The sequence below is a fragment of the Rhinichthys klamathensis genome, unplaced genomic scaffold (assembly GCF_029890125.1).
Source record: "Rhinichthys klamathensis goyatoka isolate OS25496 unplaced genomic scaffold, OSU_Roscu_1.1 h1tg000119l_1, whole genome shotgun sequence".
Taxonomy (NCBI): Eukaryota; Metazoa; Chordata; class Actinopteri; order Cypriniformes; family Leuciscidae; genus Rhinichthys; species Rhinichthys klamathensis.
The window spans coordinates 931,493-948,298 of NW_026606656.1; the positions used below are offsets into that span (position 1 = coordinate 931,493).

General features: G+C 39.6%; 1 protein-coding gene across 22 annotated transcripts in view; it reads left to right on the top strand.

Annotated features, from left to right (window-relative positions):
* The window catches only part of cacna1aa (calcium channel, voltage-dependent, P/Q type, alpha 1A subunit, a), a 118,904-nt gene continuing 102,098 nt past the window's right edge, over positions 1-16,806 (top strand). For 7 of the 22 annotated variants that reach the window (XM_056255141.1, XM_056255144.1, XM_056255156.1 and 4 more), the window contains exon 1: positions 125-1,786. In XM_056255141.1, the coding sequence (XP_056111116.1) occupies positions 1,522-1,786 (265 nt within the window). In that variant the 5' untranslated portion in view covers positions 125-1,521. Of the gene's footprint in view, positions 1,787-16,806 lie in introns of all 22 variants that reach the window. The other 15 variants (XM_056255146.1, XM_056255147.1, XM_056255152.1 and 12 more) reach the window with 7 other exon arrangements.

A 16,806-nucleotide genomic window follows, 5' to 3' on the forward strand; every position in this document is an offset into this window, starting at 1 on the left:
TAACCTGACAACGCGCTGTCAGTTTTGTTCCGTTCCGTTATCAAAGCTGCACAACCACTCTTTTAATGTGGTAAAGGCAGGTGAGCTGAGGCTGAGAACACATTCAGTAGTGGCTGAAGATACAGACTGGTACAGGTACAGACTGGAGTTGGGAGGATAAATTAGTCAGTGGGGTGCGTGCGCGTGCGTGCGTCACGCGCTGCAAGAAGAACTGGCCAGAGCGCTAAATTGATCAGTGGCACATTATAGCTTTAGCTTGCCAGCTGATCGGAGCTAACTGTTTCGTTCGGCTTGTGTTTCACAACCTGATATCCTGCGAGCCCCCACCCCACATTCGTTCTCAGCTGCCTCCTCCCCCTCTTTTTTGTCCTCAGGGGCGCTTGCCGGAGAGTAACGAGGCTAACAGACAGCTCAACATTGGCAGAAATAAGGAATAGAGGGATCCGAGTCTTCTCACAAACGGATTGCCTTCGGGGAAGATGAGCAGATCCTACGCGGCCCAGAGCCCAGTGCAGAGAAGCAAGAGCGGCTATGGAGACCCGAAGATGTCGCCGTTGTCCCCTCGCGATTGATGCTTCTACTTTCTGTCAATGTGTCCCTTTACTGGATTTTACGACGGTTGGATTGGTTCTTTTGCACTTAAAATGCCAGTAATGTCTCTGGCGAAAAGGATGACACCTTAGTGAGCACAGGGTAAAAAAAAAAAAAATCAATCGATACTTGTGATGATCTATTTTTGCATCCGAACAATGTGTCGTAAAGAAGAGGAAAAGAGAATTAATATCGGATCTCGTGCATCTATCTATAGCAGAGATGCAAATCCATGCCAGTAAACGTGAGCGCGAGGTGACCGAAGGCAGATTATAGCTAACGTTACTGTGGCAAATATTGCGGATGTTGCGAAATAAACAAATAATAATTTGTATCCTATTTCCCTCTGTTTTAAATAGATGTTCATACTGTGATAATCCTAATGAACAGTTAAAACTGAACTAAAACGATTGTTTTAAATGTTTTCATTTCTGTTCACTTGGTTATCACATCTAGATCGTATAGCCTAAATAATTGTAGCTATGATAATTACAACCTGAATTTTCAAGGAAAAGCACGGGAGAGAGTCCGCTCTGAAAAATAAGGATGGAGCCACAGAAAACGAGAGATGTACTCAAGAATGACATGGCCGTGGAAATATGTTGATTTAGGACATACAATGAGGTGATGATGGACCATTTTGTGTGCTGAAGTGTGAAACGAACCTAAACTGCAAAATATAAGGCACGCTTATTTGCTCCATTTTGTTTGTTTGTTTTTTGTTCGTTTTATTTTTCGTTTTTGCCTAAAATTTAACCATCAGCTCTTGGAGTCTACCGCGTCACATATACACGCCAGGAAGACAAATGTGTACTCCAGTTATACACGTATTAAGTTTTGAAGCAGATGGGATGTAATGTGGTGTGGTCGCGTTGAATATTCGCCCCCTTTTTTCCTGCTTCGTGAAGACTGGCATTTGGAGTCTATAGAATGGCTCGGTTCGGAGATGAGGTGCCGTCCAGGTATGGCGGAGGACCGGGACACGCTCAAGGGGGACCCGGCCGCGGCGGCAGCAGGCAGGGTGGCCCGCCGGGTCAGAGAATGTACAAGCAGTCAATGGCCCAGCGAGCCAGAACTATGGCCCTGTACAACCCTATACCGGTGCGGCAAAACTGCTTCACTGTCAACCGCTCTCTGTTCATCTTCAGCGAGGACAACTTTGTGAGAAAATACGCCAAAAAGATCACCGAATGGCCATATCCTTTTAAACCCAGTAAGCGAGTACCTTGGGGCCTCCAGTTGCAGGTATAGTGCACTTGAGTAGCCTATGGCATATGTACGGTCACTTGAACATGCCAAAACACGATAACGATGAATCACATTACTGCAGGTTTAATGATGGCTGTGTAGAGGGGGGGAGGGGGGATGCGCGGGAGGTCATGGTTTTATTGGGACTTTTCATTTGAGTGTTTTCAGCTATTTATTTGTCAAGCTATTTCGGTGACCGAGATGGATTGAGTCTATATCGTGTGTTTGTTCGCTGAGTTACGCACGGGTGTGAGTTGAGCTTTGCTGTGTGACGATAGCGGGCGGCGCTGTGGCTCGCGGAGGCTTGCTGATGTCAGCATGTGCAGTCTCTCAGCTCGGTCTCGTTCGAGAGAAAGGGAGAGGTGAGGGGAGGGGGAAAGCCACCATTTCCAATATTCTAAGAGCTCCAGGAGGATACGGGATATGTATGTACTTGCATTTTTCATAGCCTCATTTTTAAAGACAAAAAGCATAGGTTTAGTCTGCAGAGAAAGGGAAGTCGTTTAAGCGATGTCACACAAGCAGTCATACAAGGCCGCAGGTAATCAAAGCAGTGCTGATGTTCAATACAGCATGACTGTGAGCGTGACATTGTTTTTATACAACAGCTAAGAAACATGAAGCATACTTTATAACGAGGAACTAGTGTTTCAGACAAAAATAGGCTAGTTATCTCATTATTAGTTTGTCAACACAAATAGTTCCAAAAAAATCAAGCTTTGTGTCATCCAAGCAGCACACAGACTGAAAGCCGGTCTGGAATTAGAGTATGTGAGTGAAGCAGAGTGACACATGACTACTTCCAAAATCCCGTTGGAGTATGTACTGCATTTAATGAAGAACTTTTTCTTTTGATAAAGTATGATTTATAGGTATAGCCTATGCACGTGTCATGACATCAACCACAATTACAATTATGGTAACTTTTCTCCCATGGCCCTAAGAGACAAGTAAAGTGTCTATCAAATGATATATTTTTCACCCAGTGTTTTATTAACACTGCAAATTAGGACATACTTGTTTTCGAATACTAAGACACTGTTACATAAAACCTGCACCTTAGGAATGCTTTATGTACGTAGGTGTGAGTTATGTGTGAGTTTTCTTGAAACATGCACATGGTTTCTTTTGTGACAGCCCCATTCATATTATAAAAAATATATTAGGTTTATTAGTAGACCAGTTTTATAGTTTTATATGTGTATTTATTGTTGAAAATGAAAAACTATGCCCTGTACCTAAGTCTATTGTCATCATGTCCTCATGACACCCTTTTGGAAGGGATTTGGCATGCTTGTTCAAAAGCAGGGCATGTAAGATGCAATGAGCAGATGCATTGAATCATGTATGCATTTTTGACTTGGTATGTCCTGAGTACAATGGCAGAACAACCCAATAAACACTAGTGTTTTATTTTTATAAATCTTTAGTTACTGGAAAAAGGCAGAAGTTGTTCACTCCCTGCCTTTTCTAATAGGCCTCTTAGGATTTAAAATCATTATATGTGCACAGAACTGCACCCACACACACACTCTTTTGTCACTGTATTTTAAACTACCAGAGCTTTCAGTGACCTTTAAAGGGTTAGTTCGCCCAAAAATGAAAATTCTGTCAGTAATTACTCACCCTCATGTTGTTCCAACCCCGTAAGACCTTCGTTCATCTTCGGAACACGAATTAAGATATTTTTGATGAAATCTGAGAGCTGGATCACTCCTCCATACTAGTCCATAGGCTTCTTCAGGGATTGAACTTGCTGAAGGATTTTTGGGTGAACTAACCCTTTAACATTGCACTCGACCTGAAAGCCACTCTTTCTAGCCTCATTCTTCTGATTTATCTTACGGAAACATGTAATGAGGCCTTGTGATCCAAAGTCCTTAACTTCTCTGCTTTTTTTTAGAAGTGTTTTTCAGATGCCCACAGTATAGCAACCTTTTTAATAGTTACAATTGGCCGTGATTTGTATCCTACAGAAGTCGCTGATAAAAATGGTGTGCATTTTAGAATTACAAATTTGAAGAGTGTGCCGCATGTGAATGTAGATTAGATGAGATCATCAATTTATGGTTACCAAGCATTGCATCCTTTCTTTCACCCCTCTCTGTAGAGATAATGTAACTCTAAAAAGACATTGTCTCAGCCTCTTTTCGTTTATGGGCCTCCTCTCTGCACTGTAAATGGAATGTAACCTTATAGCTGACGCTGTATTTTCTAATTTTAGTTTCATTGACAAATATGAGCCTATCTGGAGTGCAGATAATATGCTTATCTATCCGAAGAGACCTTTAATATGTGCTCAGTTGGTTGTCTTAAACATGTTAACACGTGCATCTAGTCATGAAACATTTTTGTACCCGTGGTCTCATTTTAGTAATAAAGTGCATGAATGTTTTCAATCACAAATAAGTTGTCTGAATGTTCTGAACTCATAATTAAACCGTCAGATCTAGTTTACCACCAAGAAATGGCAGATAGAAACTAATGAGAAATTAATTATATAAATAAACTATAAATAGATGATTTGGAGAAGGCAGAAAGAGTGGTTGAGTGGACACCAGAGGGAGACAGACTGATAGAAAGAAGTTGTCGTGAGTCGTGAGCCCTTGCAGTTTTCTTCCATGTGTAGAAGCAGTGATCTACATTCAGTCTGAATAATTTCAATTATTTATTCCCCCTTTCTTTCCCTTTCTCTATCAATTCCTCTTTCTCCCTCATTTTTTCTAGTGAACTACTGTTTGCTTGACAGGCATTGTTTCAATGATGAAAAATTGCAACATTAAAATCAAGCTACTTGTGTGTTAGAAGGTGCTGACAAATCCAGATCTACCACGTGTGTTTCATAGAATCATGGTACAATCTGGCCGTTTTCTTCTCCTTTTTGTAATTTCTTTTTTATAAAGATTCTTTTTGATCAAGCACCTGCTGAAGTTATGTGCACACACTACTTTGAATTGACAATCTGGTAAACACACACACACGCGCGCATGTGTTTCCATAGATTCTTATACTGTACAAGCTGTAGATTATTTCCACTAAAGGTTTATCACAGAAAAGGTTTTTGCATTTTTACATTTTCAAAAAACATCACTTCAGGATGATTTATAAGCTGTTTTCATTATGGGGATAAAAAAATGACCCCAAAAGGACAAGGATTTCAGATATTTTAATTTTTGTAGGGACATTTTGTCCCCATAACTTGGGTTTACCAGGACCACACACACACACACACACACACATTTTCTAACATATCAAACCTCTATTTTCTTTATCACAAGCATGTCTCTTGCTCTATCCTGTTATGAGGTTCTTGTCAGGCTAAAAATAGCGGTGGACTGTAAGAGAAGTTGTCAATGGCATGTTCTCCTTCCCTCCTGCTTTTCTGCCTCCTTGGAGTCAGTCCTCTGTTGCATACACAAACAGGCATCGCCGTCTTACCGCAACTCCAATGCCAGTTTGGAGGGGAAATGGGGACTTTAGTTTTGTAAGAGGGCTTCATAGTGTATTTAAAGTAAAACTGTGGTAGAAAAGAGGACGGGCCGCTTAGACCACTGAATATACAGTTTTTAGTGCAAGCATGTCATATTTGCTCACATTTTTCTTCTTATGTCTTTTCAGCAGAATCTGGAGTGTTATAAGCAACGTATTTAAAGTAGTTAGGTATTATGTGCTATTGTTGGATTATAGTATTGATATGTCCTGGCAGTTTATGTTTATTAATTCTAACTCTTTCTAATAACTTGTGTCTGTGTTTTTATTATATTTGTGTATTTGCACAAATGTGTACAATACAATACAACTGTTTAGTTACCAACATTCTACAGTTGTGAGAAAAAAACAATGTGGTTCCAGTAATTGTTATTTGCGGTTTTATGTTGTCTTATCTGGACATACATGTGTGATCTAATATGAAAGAGATATTCAGAGAACTGAAGAAAAAAGGAGAAGGGCTTTAAAAAGGGTAGAGACACCGACTTAAAAAAAGGATGAAAGGAGTCGTTTGGAATACATTTTGGAATAACAGAGTGACAGGGAGAGAGACTGCCTGCCTGACTAAATTATTTAGGATGCAGGCATAGTTGCACACACCTAAATGCAAACATACCACAAGGCTACAGTAAAGCTTATGGGTTTCACTTAAAATTGTGACAAACCCTTTAATTTAATTTTATAAATAATACACATCACATAATTAGATCATTAACACAGGCTTCATTGGACACTTCAGCTCTTCTTCTCCCCTGGTTCATAGCATCACAACATGTCCCTGTGTGTCTTAACACTGTGTATGATGGGATATGACTGGATGATAAGATTTTCCCTTCATTTTAGATCCTCTCTTCCATTTGGGCAACAGGGAGGTAAATGTGTCATCCTACATTCATTCACACAATCGTCTCTGTCTCTGCCAGTCACTCCCTCTCTCTCTGTGTTTATTGGCATGATTGTAAAATATAGAAATATTGGATTGGGTAAGGATTCAGTCATTTATAACGTGTTTGAAGGGAATTAATCTCATACATCCATGGGACCAGGTTAAAAGTAATGGTAATAATACATAGATTCTGGCACTTTGTTGCATAGTGAACTGCTTTCAGCAATGTTCAATATGATTTTTTTTTTTTTTTAAGTTTATTTTTTAGTTCACCCAAAAATGAAAACTCTGTCATCATTTACTCACCTTAATATCGTTTCAAACCCATAAGAATTTTGTTAATTTTTTATTCATATGGATTACGTTTACAGTGTACAGTTTTTATGAACTTGAATTTTTTTAGTTAGGCCTACATGGACTTTCAGTGGAGGGACAGGTTTCTCTCAGGTTTCATTAAAATATCTTCATTTGTGTTTCGAAGATTAACAAAAGTATTATGGGTTTGGAACAACATGCATGAAGGTGAATAATTGGTGACAGAATTTTCATTTTTTGGTGAACTATTTAATTTTTAGGAATTGATTAAATCTATTCTACAGATTGCTAGACTATGGTGTTATAAACTTTGTGATGCCAGAATAAAATGTATGTGTTAAAAGTATATATACAATTTTTCACAGGTAAATACAATTTATTATCTGTCAAAATGACTGAAATCACTGTGAAATAGTATGCTGAAGTAAATAAGAAAACATTTTGTATTAAGGCAACGTATGTGATATTTAACCGTCCGATTTTGCTGTGGGAAAGATTCACGCTTTTGGGGTTATTCATGGTCTGTTTAAAGTAGGCTACCTTGTTGATGCTTTTACACTTTTAAATGTACCTTTAATGTTCAATGGTTAAAGGGTGAGTAGAATAATGTAATGTCATTGGACAGTTTAAAAATATATATTATTGCGTCCATAGAGCTAGTCTTTCACTGATTGTTTACAGCTTAACGGAAGTTGTTACACCCATAATTCGCGCAAAGCCTCATGGGGCGTAGGAATAATGTGGATACACATACACAGAGTAGTATGCGCGATCACGAATTTGAAAGTGAAAGTGAAATGCGAGCTCCCCGATTACGTGCAAATTAGGCTGCATACATACAATAGCCTGTCTAAATATCATATCTGGACTATGTTGTGGCTCTGGTCTCTGTTTGGTCTCTGTTTGCACTTCGAATATTGAGAGAGTAGCGACTGTAACGTCTGAAGAACGACAGACAAGACAAGAGGGGCTCCGTTTCTGAACCGGAACGCAATAAAAACTGTACAGAACTCACTCGCTCGTTTCTCTCAACCCGGCCTTTTCCGAACTCACCACATTAACCCTATAACTGCCGGTGCAAAATAAAACAGCAATTTCACAACAATTATAAAGAGTCTGTGGGCGACAGTACATTGATTATGGTTGCACTTGCACTTATTGTTTGCACTTAATAAGACCAAGAGAAAACTGTTATTTATACTGTTTTTATTTCTGTTTTTTCAATGCATTTGATAATTCATACTCATAAAGTAGACCTGTAATGATATGCATTAGAAGATTATTAGTTAAAACATTTCAAAATGCACCTTCATACTATTTTTCCAGTCATGAATTTTGTCATTGAGGATTTCTGAAAAATTGTGCAAAAATCACGTCTCTTCTCGTTCTCGTGAACCCAATCTCGTGTCTCGTCTTGTCTCGTCACACCCCTACTATTCAGAAATGTCTTTTGAACAGCACATCATCACATTAGCATGATTTCTGAAGGATCATGCGACACTGAAGACTGATGATGAAAATTCAGCTTGACAAAATATATGAAAATCTAAAACGGTTACTTTAAAGGTGCTCTTTGTAACTTTTCTACTAAAATGAATCCTTTTTTTATTGCCTGTGTGTGAAGGGGTTGTAATCACACATTAAAATGATCCACTTGTCGAGTTTTGCTATTACCACTGAAGGCCAGTATTCCTATTTCTATGTGAAGTCTCCGGGTCGGATTTACCGCGAAATCCAACGGATGTGACGTGCATGTCGAGCCTCTCTCCTTATATACAGTCTATTGTAGACGGTCAGGGAGTTACGTCCGGTTAAAGGCGCACGTTTTTCGGCTTATATCTCAGTCAATCTTTGATCAATATTCCCAAGACTCTAATCGTTCGTAGTGCTGGACGGGGCCTTTCGAACGAGCCCACCCCCGAGGTCCAACTCGCCCGGCTCCCCGAGTTATAGCCGTTTGAAATCGGGGGTCCCAGCGAACGGCGATCCGGTAGGGGGCATCCCCGAGGCCGCCACTCTAGTGTTCGGGCAAGGGTTCCCCTGGGACCTCCTCCCCCGAATTTGAGCTCTCTGGGTCTTTGCGTTCCAGAGATACGAGCGATTTTCTTCTGAGATCGTGACGTCACCAGCGTCCGCAATTTTGTAGCGCGCCCGATGGTTTTCTGCTAATATCTCCGCGAAAACACCACCAAAAACTATGGAACTTATATGGTTATTTTCAGCTCGACTAGATGGTCCCAACGAGCTCGGTGCTCGCCGAATCCGTCTAGTATTCGCCAAAGATATTTGCGTAATAGACGGTATTTTCTATGAGTTCGAGCACGAGCGCTCTTGTAAAATTTGGTTGCAATCTGAAACATCACCACTAGAGGCCGCTAAAAGTTACATAGAGCACCTTTAAATTGTGATATTTCACAATGTTGCTGCTTGGACTGTCTTTTTTAACAAATGCAGCCTTGTTGAGCAGAAGAGACTTGTTTAAAAAAAACTGTTACCACTGTTGTTTTAAACTGCTTACATTTTGATTTCTACTGTGCTTCACACGAAGGTGGAAACGTCTAGTGAGAAGGTGTGCAACAACATTTCTGAAAATGAATGTCTACACGTGAAATTTGAAATGGCATTCAAGTCATATTTTGGCATGAGACCTTTTGTTTTCAAATTATAAGAGCACCAGTCTTGTTGTTTCAGCTAAGCAATGTGTGTATATGTGTATGTTTGTGTTTGCCTTCCAGGTCTAATCTGGTGGTTTCATACCTCCTAATGTCTGGGTCTAAATGAGTGTAGTCACCCGTAGTGTTGCAGCCTCACACTGCTCAGCTGCTGCCGCAGACCGGCAGACGAGGCTACAAAACCCAGTAGTTAAAACGCTTTCACTCCTCCACGTGCATAAGGCTGTAATCCGGAACTCTTTACCTGTCTGCCTTTACTTACTCACCCTCATGCTATGTAAGGACTGGGGCGTTTCAGTGAAAAGGATGGAAAAGCATGGAATATATCATGAAAGTGGTCCATACGATTTCTGAAGCCTTCTGAAATCATATGATGGCTTTGTGTAAGGAACAAACATTTTAAACCATTTTTATAATACTTTTATTGTGCTTTTGTGTCCTTTTTGAGGCTTGAAAGTTCCAGTCAATTCACTGTAATTGCATGGAAAAAGAGCAACCAAAATCCTCTTCTTTTTTTCCACAGAAAAAAGTCAGTCATACAGATCTGGAACGACATTGACTTTCCCTTTAATGAATTTTTCAAAATGACATTTGCCTTTGTGTTGATATGTACAGTATGACATTGTAGAATGTAGCAGGGGTGTATAGTCAGTTGTTTTATTTGCATTGCTTGCGTCTTAGGCTAGCATTGCACTTCACTACCCGCTCATGTTTTTGCTCTTTCTCTCAGGTTCTGTATCTTGTGTTCTAGTAGTGAATTATTCAGTTCTGTGGCTGGGTGGTATGTGTGCGTATGTGTGTGTGTGATGCTGACTTGGGAGAAATCTATTTTGGGTGCAGAGTGAGGGAAAAAATGTGGTGGCTTGAATTTTCATGTTGGTGCTCGTCACATGTTGCTACTGCTAATGCTGTTCTCACACACACACACACACACACACACACACACACCTTTACCTACTACCTTCCCTCTACCCGATACACACACAAAAACATAATACTGAAACCACCACTCCACAATGCTGCTATAAAATAGCAGAGTAAGGGCCGCAGTAGTATCTATCTATTATATTATTCTTTGTTGTTCAGAATGTGGGGTTAGGGATTTTTTTTAAGTCTATTGCTCACCTGGGCTGCATTTATTTGATCAATAATACAGTAAAAACAGAAATATTGCAAAATATTGTTACAATGTAAAATAACTGTTTTATATTTTCATATATTTAAAAATGTCCCTGTGATGTCAAACCTGAACCTTCAGCATCATTACTCCAGTCTTCAGTCATGATCCTTCAGAAATCATTATAATATGCAGATTTGCTGCTCAAGAGACATTTCTTATTAATATCAATGACAAGTTAAAGACTGTTATGCTGCTTATTTTGGGGGGAACTGATTTTTTTTTTTTTTAGAATATTTTGAAACTTAAAGAAAACATTGATTTGAAATACAAAAGTCTTTACTAGTTTATAAATGTCACTTCTTGAATTTAAGTATCCTTTAAATAACATTTTAAATGTACATTTACAATATATGTCGTTTTATTTATTTAGTCTCCCCAGTCGGACAATAACAAGCTGTTTTTCATGTATTTGCTGTACTAGCCGTTGAGGCCAAAGGGGAAATATTTACTTTGAATAACCTCCCAATACATAAATTAACGTGTTTGAGTGATTATTATAAGAAGGCTGATACAGCCATTAAGGGAAAAGTGTTGCATAGTAATTCCTATAAAGATAACAGCTTCCTGGACTTTTCAGTCATACGTTTATACTGCTTAAACACACACGCACATAAATGGTATTATTGCTAATCCTTTCCTAACAGACTGATTTCTGAGCACTAGGGGTATATAAGGGGTAAATGAGCGATTAAAGTGAGGGGACGAGTGTTAGCGCTTGTAACTACATGACTATCTTTCATAGCTGCATAAAGAGAAGGAAAAACACTGCTGTTTCTAGTTAATAAATTATTCAGGCTGCAGCTCCAGATTGCAAGAGATAGAATTAGAAAAGCAAACAGCCTGGGACCTTACAGCCAGATGAGGAAATCAATACATATTTACATTTCACTGGCTGGGCTTCTCTGGTCGCTCTGAAGAGTGCTACGCCATCTATTACTGCTAATTACCACACTAGTGATTCTCACACACATACACTCACTGACTGACTGACATGCCCACTGATTCGCTCATGTACTCTATTAGTGGATTAGCGTGCAGTATAACTGTCTGTCTGATTGCTTCAACTCATTCGGCTTCTGTGTGTGATAAGTTCTTATGTGTCTAGTCAGCCATTTTGATCCCGCTGTTTGTATAGGATTTTGTAGTTTGCAACTCTTCAATAAAAGCAAGTAGTGGTGGGGAATGCTTGACGAGCCAAATTTGACTTAATGTAAATTTGAATTACATCTAAAATTCTGCAAGTTTCAGTTGCTGAAACTATTACGAAATTTTTGTTTGGTTAGTTAGTGAAGCTTTAGTTATGGCGTGTTAAGCGCTGAAGAATTCTTTATTTTCTGTTTTTGTTTTCAGTTAGTTTAGAGAGTGGGGCTTAGTTAGTGTGCTTTGGTTTTGTTATTTTGTTTGTTTAGCAGAGCTCATCTTCTTTGTCTCTGTGGCTTATTTCAATTATCATTTTTCAATTCTTTATATAGCTGTAATTAAGTTTATTTGTTTGTTTTCATTTATGTAAATTATAACGTTCGTGTTGTAAATAAAGCGAACCACCTGCTTGCAGTAATTTGTTCATTCACCCACAGTGCTCCCCGGAGACTAAAACTATAGGAGTGTTTTTTTTTATTTTTTATTATGTACGTCTTCCTCATACCTCTGAGTCTATGCCATCAGGAGACGTAACAGGCACAAAAGGAAATTTCACCCTATTTATTATTTGAAATGCATGTTATTGATCTTATTGTAAACGATGTTTCTTCTTTTTTTTTTTAAAGTGATCTTGTAATTTTTAATCAATATGTCATAACACGGTCATCTGGTGACTTTTCTCTGTAGACTTATGCTGAACTTCTCCAATCATTTAGTCTGCTTAAACCCCACCCCTGCAAGCTCACGTTTACCTGCCTTTCTTTTTTTCAAGTGTAATGCCCAGATCTCGAAATCCAAACAACAGCTGATGCATAGAACCAACATTTTGACCTTTGGCCTACATTTTAGCTTTTTTGATAATCCGTTAGTATCTGTATGTCAGCATACAGAAGAAATTATTTGCCACCACAGCTTTTAATTAGACTTTAAATTAGCCTAAATATTGAGAAATTTTTGTGCCTTTGTATTGTTACACATAAAAGTACTGAAAGAAATTGCATCAATTTATTCACAGCCTTTATACAGGTCTGTAATCGAAGTGTTTAGACAAACGTTACTTCATTGAATAACTTTTGCTGTTTAAAATAATGTAATCCTGGTTTGCTTGTCCTTGTGGTTTGTTTTGAAACATATCTTGGGAAAAGGCAATTTATTGTCTTTTAATACTTTTTTTTTTTACTGCTAAATCGACAAGGTAAAATTCAGATTTAAAAAAATAGTGGCAGTGATGTATGGCTTTGTGGTGTGTTCCAATCAATAATATATGAGACATCAATTATTATTCTTAATTAGTATTTTTCTGTCAGGGAACACTCGCAGAGAGATGGCGAGTACACAATCAAATAGTTTATTAACAAGTTTAGTGCACAAGGTGAGTATTTCAGCAAAAATCAACAGAGAAGGCGATGAACAGTCCAAGGCCAGGTGAGTTGCACAACACACACACACACATGCCAGTGTGTTGCTGTATTCAAAGGATTAAGGGTGTGGATCTTTCTCTTACGGGTCTAGTAGGTAAACACGAGTGAAACTGGAGATGAATATGTGGAGAGAGTCATAGAGGTAAGGATCATAGGTAAGGTAATCATCCAGTACATCGGGTAGTCCTAGGACCAGACCATCATGAAGAGTGTGGTGCAGGTTTTTATGGTGTGGAGCTAATGAGGGTAACTGATGGCAGGCGTGTGTGCTGGTGGGAAGCAGAAAGTATTCTGGGAAATGAAGTGCAAAGGTGACAGCTGATCGTGACAGTACTCAGGCTTGACCTCACGCTAAACAGGCCAGTCTTGGCAGGATGGGCAGCCTCCAGGGCCGCTCTGGCGATACAGGGAGCCAGGGAGGTGCCGGCAGTGCAGAAAGCTAGGAAGGAGCGGTCTCAGTGGCCATGACGAGGGATCTATGGATGCTGAAGCTTAAATCACTAGGGCTAGGAATGGTCTCCACGGCCGTGACAGGGGGCCCCTTCCCAAAATTTCTTTGGGAGGAACTGTAGGGTTATGCGTTGCCTCCTGGCCTCCAGGCTCGTGACTGAGCTCTGTGGGCCCGACACACACATCAGCAGCAGCGTATAGGGAAAGGACCACCATCTCCGATCACGCCTGAACAGACAGGAAGAACAGGCTCTCACTTTCACTAACATGAACAGACTTGGGAAGTTCACACACACGCCAGTATGTTGCTGTATTCAAAAGATTAAGGATGTGTATCTGTCTCTTATGGGTGTAGAAGGCAAGCACGAATGAGACTGAAGAGGGAATCCAAGAAGGAGATGGAGATGTGGAGAGAGTCATAGAGGTGTAAGTATCACAGTCCTAGTCATAGACCAGACCATCATGAAGAGTGTGGTGCAGGCTTTTATGGTGTGTGGCTGATGAGGGTAATCGATGGCAGGCGTGGGTGATGGTGGAGTGTGTGCAGGTGGGAAGCAGAAAGGATTCTGGGAAATGAAGTGCAGAGGTGATAGGTGATCGTGACAATTTTATCTCGATTAGCTTTGTGAGAGAATGTGTGGATAATGTACATCCTTACTTGCTCCTATGTATACAACCTGTCGTGTTTGATAAACTTTAAATGATGTTGCCATATGACTGTTAATCTAACTTGTTTACATCAGCTAGTATGCAGATTAAAACATCTTTCCACAGTTTGTTAGTTTACTTTAGCATAGATGTTCCGTATAGCACTTTTAAAATCTTGGTTCTATCCATCAGCTTGACTGGATGGAGGCAGTTCTGAATGTGAGCTTAAGGTCGAACTTGAGAAATTGGTGAGGTTTACGAGGACTAAATAATTGGAGAATTCTGGTATATGTCACCAGAGAGAAGTCTCTTTTGAAACTTCACTCTAGCAACACTTTTAAAACAGTTCATATCTTAAAATCTGTCTCTCTTCTTTAATGCCTCCCTGTGTCTGTCCTCCACCTTCATCTGCATCTTTCTGTCTTTTGGTCCCATTGCAGATTATATTCTCTTCCTTCACTCAGTCTTCTTGTCTCAACTTGTCTCTCCATCTCTCTCCATCCATCTCTCTGTGGAGCTGTGTGTCAGGCCGCCGTGCTGACGGTGCAGACTGCACTCGGCCGAATGAAGATTGGCTGATGGAGGGAGATGATGAATTCACAGGTTCAGTGGTAGAGGTAGAGCGAGGGAGCAGCCGACTGAGGGGACAAGGGATGGTGTATGAGAGATTGACGAGAAGCATAAGGTGCTGGGAGAGTGTGAGAAGAACAGATTTAGAGGGAAAAGATGAGTGCAAGACTTTTGAAGGGCACTTGACACACTCACACATACATTTTCAGCATCATTACTCTAGCCCTCAGTGTCACCTGATCCTTCAGAAATTATTCTAATATGCTGATTTGCTGCTCAAGAAACATTTCTTATTGTCAATATTGAAAACAGTTGCGCTGCTTGATATTTTTGTGGAAACTGCTATACGATTTTTTTTCAGGATTCGTTGATAAATAGAAAAAGTTTAAAAGCTCAACATTTATTTGACATTTGATATTTTACTTTTGTAACATTATGTATTTACTGTTACTTTTGTTACATACAGTAATACATTTTAATGCTTCCTTGCTAAATAAAATTAATTTTCTTCATCAACAACTAAATCTGAACCTAAACTTAAGCGGTTTTGGGAGTATTTTTTTTTTTCCACTGAGCTCTACGTAGTTTATTTTGGAATTGCATTTTCCACAACATATACATGCACTGATGTCTTAGAATTTGGTGAAAATTAGGAATCTTAAGAGGCAGCAGAATGACCTACCATGTTAAGACTCCTGCATTATGTGATTTTTAGTCATGACCTCCTATACCAGCTGTGTAACCTCATTCCTAACAGGAATGACCTCTCAGAGCGTCCAGATAGCATTCACAAGGCCAGCGCCGCTGAGGCCATCACACAGGCAGAGAAAGGACAGTTTCTCTCTTCCTTTGTCTACCACTTTCTTTTATCTCAATGGCATTGCTATATATAGTTTTGTGCAGAGGGAGGAAGGTGGGTTCATAATTCATAACAGTTTTCTGGCGGGGCACATCATAGCATTGTCTCATATTCATCCTATCTTTAAATGGGCACCTTTTTCACAATGCAGGAGAGTGAGTGCGAAGGGTCTTCAAAGCATCAAAACGTACGCTGCGGCCACATCACACTCTGCGGCCATATCACAAACACTGGCCTCTAGAGCAGGAACAGGATGTCCATTCATCCACCCTACTAGAGAGGAAGAGTGCGCCACTTTCTCTTTCATCATACCACCCCGATGGGTGTGTGAACGCACACACTCCCACACACAAACAGTAGTATTTAAATTAGACACTAGAATGATCACACACAACAACACTTATATCATTATGCATGCATGTGGAAGAACATGCACACACACTCGGAGCAGAGGCCAGGCAGGCTAATTAAAAGGCACAGAGTTTGTTAATGTGTTGTAATGCTGGACGGACTGCCGGGTATTACAGGAGCTGGAGTCATTACTGTACAGATTATGTGAAAGCATGCCAGATCTCTTCTTCTCTCTCTGTTTCGACAGATATGTTCGACAGAAAACTGTTTTTGCTAATCTAGTTGGAAATTTTGGCTATCAACAAAGAGGTTTTTTTCCATCTTGGTGTTCTCTCCATATTTACGCTTCTTTAGCCACTGCCTACAATGTGCTGAATCCTTCACTGGCAACACAAAAGTAACTTTCTAAATGCTCTTTGAATTCTTGCACCTGGATACAAGTCTACACCACTATAACTAAGTTATATATAAGTATAAAAGTTAAGCAAGGCAGTTTTTGACTCTGGTAAGCGTGTCCATAGCAGACTGGTTGGAGTGGCCTTGGACGGCAACACACTCAGCACATTATGGGTGTTGAAGTTTTCCTACCTATTTGAAGACAACAGTCTTTTTTCTTTGTTTTCTCTTGTCAGGTATCAATGATTTCGACTGCATTGGCAGCCACGTTTTATTGAAAGTCCATTTGGCCAGTGGTGAACAGTGTTGGGAAGGTTACTTTGGAAATGTATTAGGTAATAGATTACAATTTACCCTATTTAAAATGTATTAAGTAGTGTAACTATTTCAATTACTTTATTGAAGTAATGTAACTCATAACATTTGATTACTTTTCTAAATTTCTAATGACTGTTTTCAACTATTAATCATTTTCAAACATTTAAACCAGGCAGGTTAACCTTACAGTAGTACTCAACACTGATTACGGTTGGACTTTCAAAATCCTTCATCACTTGAATCAGCCACCACAAAATCAGACTTTAGCACCT